This window comes from Oryzias melastigma, linkage group LG16 (genome assembly GCF_002922805.2).
Source record: "Oryzias melastigma strain HK-1 linkage group LG16, ASM292280v2, whole genome shotgun sequence".
Taxonomy (NCBI): domain Eukaryota; kingdom Metazoa; phylum Chordata; class Actinopteri; order Beloniformes; family Adrianichthyidae; genus Oryzias; species Oryzias melastigma.
In genome coordinates, this window is record NC_050527.1 from 21,411,143 (window position 1) to 21,414,168 (window position 3,026).

The 3,026-nt window shown below is 36.8% G+C and overlaps 1 protein-coding gene across 1 annotated transcript in view; it reads left to right on the top strand.

Annotated features, from left to right (window-relative positions):
- The first annotated feature begins 797 nt into the window (after nucleotides 1–797).
- Nucleotides 798–3,026, top strand: part of LOC112143846 (furin-like protease kpc-1) — a 216,519-nt gene continuing 214,290 nt past the window's right edge. The window contains exons 1-2 of the mRNA XM_024268057.1: nucleotides 798–975; nucleotides 2,187–2,362. Of these exons, the coding sequence (XP_024123825.1) occupies nucleotides 798–975; nucleotides 2,187–2,362 (354 nt within the window). The remainder of the gene's footprint in view (nucleotides 976–2,186; nucleotides 2,363–3,026) is intronic.

Below are 3,026 nucleotides of genomic sequence, written 5' to 3' on the forward strand. Positions count from 1 at the left end.
TTGTTGACTAAATGAAAATCTTTATAAACTCATAGGCATCAATTTCCAAACTCTTTTAAGGAAATATTTTTTGAAGTAACCATTTTTGTTAACATGTCTTCTTCTTCTGGAATAAAGTGTAATGCTACAGTGTGATCGCCACCTAGTGGCCAAACTGAAACGCCCTCCAGGAGAAGCAGAACAATTGTTGGAGCTTCTCTGAGAATCCATGTAACACATTAACAATTAGAATTTCACTAAAACATTTTAGAATATGTGAATTCTATTAGATTAATATGAATATTTTCAAAACGTATATAGATTATTAATGTATTTCTAAACAAATGTGTAAGCTCAAAATCGAATTGAATCAAAAAAAAAAAAATTGAATCAAAGGCTCTGGTGAATTGAATTGATTCTGGAAATTACTGGCGACACCCAGCCCTAATAATTATAAGTAGTGCTGAGAATCACAATATTAGTGTTTTTACAAAATTAAATGACAAAAACTTTCCCAACTTCTCTCGTTAAAGTTGCATGTGTCCAGTATATAAACACGCTTAAATCATTTACATAAAAGATATAAGAATATGTATATAAAAGGTCTCTTGGGACTTGACTTATTAACCTTTAACTGAAGCTAGAAACAACTCAAAAAGCCTGAATATTTCTGTCAAACTGCTGTCTACCAAAACTTGCAAGTCATTAGTGTGCGATAACTAGTTTTCTGTCATCATTGTTCTGAGAAAAGTACAAGTATCAAGAGTCACTGATAAAGTTCCTGTTTTGCTTAAAGAGGGAAGTTAGTCACAGAGTGTATGCAGCAGCAGTTTTCTGCTCTCAAAAGCATTTGCATCAAGGCCAGGAGATTAAACGTGTGGGTTGGGAACTGCGGAGAGTGTGTTGTCTCGCTTGGGGCTCCCGGTGCCAGAGTTCCAGCTTTCATCGCACAGGGTGAAAGATTTTTCCTGGACGTCTCCGTCTATGTGGCTACAGGTGGGTGGTTCGCATGCAGTAGGTGGCAGCCACAGTGGATTTCGTGCAGAAGTACTGAGGAGGTGGCTTATGGGCAAATTGTTTCATAATTGCCTATGTTCATTACTTTGCTGAAGCCCACACTGCACAAAGTCATTTGTGCAGCTCGATTGTGTAACGGTGGAGGGTTTGTTTATTTTCCTATGTGGACAATAGGAACCTGATGGTTTCTTGTAGGGCACATGTGTCAAAGTCAAGGCCCGGGGGCCGGATCCGGCCCTCCAGGTAATTCTATCCGGCCCTCCAGATCATTTTATGTTACTGTTATTAACGACCCGATGTTATCTTGTGCTTATTTCTAACAAGTATAATTCTGGTAAAATATATTTTTATGAAGAGTAAAATATTGAAAGTTATTTAAGGTTTAAGTTGATTTATTCTGGAATATTATTCCTGCATTTTTTTAAATTATTATTCATAACTATGTTAAAGGGTTACAGTTTGAAAGTTTTAAAAATTGTCATTCTGCAGCTTCTTGGACTATTTTGGCATTTACTAAGATTTTTTAGGCTATTTTGGAGTTTAGCTAGTATTTCAGCTACATGCTAGCTGTTTTGGCTAATTTAAGTTATTTTTCAGTTTTTTAGGATATTTTGAATTTTAGCTATTTCAGCTACATGCTAGCTGTTTTGGCTAACTGAAGTTTTTTATTTTTCACTTTTGTAGGCTAATTTGCCATTTAGCTAATATTGTAGCTGGCTATCAGCTTCAGAATTTTTAGCAGTTATCAGCACTAGCTTCTTCAGTGGCCAAATTTAGCTTAAAGCGTTCACACTCGTTTAAATATTTAAAAATGTTGTTTTAGAGTGTTCAATAAATGTTTATCCTGTTCGTCCCGTGACCTAAGGTGTGTTTTGGATTTTGACCCCCTGTGTGATTTAGTCAACACCCCTGTTGTAGGTGTAACCACTTTGCACACAATTTCTGTCATTTTTTAAGGATTAATTACATAGCAGGAGTTATACTTTCTTGGGTTTGGACTGTATTCATGACAAAAAAAACAGCAGAGTTCATCAACATTTTTTTGTGAATAGTTGTTTTTTTCTCTTCTTAAATGGGACTTAAATTATCCTCATGCTGCAGGTTTGGGGTAACACTCCATATAATATCTTCTGATTTCCCTCAGTGGATTCTTTTAAAACAACATTTGAATGTTCTCCTTTCTCCTGAAGGCGTCATGTTCAGTTCATTAGTGCTGGTGTTGGGCTGCCTGCTGCAGAGCAAACTAGTGGCCACAGAGGGGCACCGTGGGCCCAACCGCCATGTCTTCTATGCAGTTCACATGGATGGAGGCAGCAGAGCCGCCAGAGCTTTGGCTGAGCAGCACAACCTGGAGTTCATACAGCGGGTCAGTGAATGTTTAATACTACTGTTATTGCCTCCTGATATGGGCCTTTAGCGGCGACAAGTGAGAGCTTGTTCTGTTTTATGTTAGAGAGCTTCCAAAGTGCTGACTCCTGTTTACTACTTCAAGGATGTCTGACTTTCATCAAATTACAGTATCACTTCTGGATATCTCTGATCTTATCACACACAAACACATGGAAATTTTTGTCTTTGCCTGAACTTTATTAATCTCACAGAGGAGAAAATCACCCAACATGACTTGTTAAGACAACAACAAACCACAACACAAACAACAAATCACCTAATAATTAACCAAACAAACAAGTAAATAAATAAATAGATGCATATTTTTGTTCATCAGAATACTGCAAGGGATTGTCATTGATTGTTGTTTTTTAAACATCTGTAGTCTCTCTTCATTTTCACAATGTTTTCAGTGAATTAAATATGAAAAGGTTAAAAAAAAAACGTTTTTGTGGATTTTCTTGGCTGTGTTTGCTTTGAAATACCTTTGAGGTGATAGCATTTGTGAACTGATATAGACCATTATCTCTGTGACGTCAGACAAAAAGGCGACAGGCCCCGAAATGTGAATAGTGACTTCCGGTTTTATGGATTTAGAACAGCAAAGCTGTCAGCTGAACGCTGTTTAAAACATTTTTACA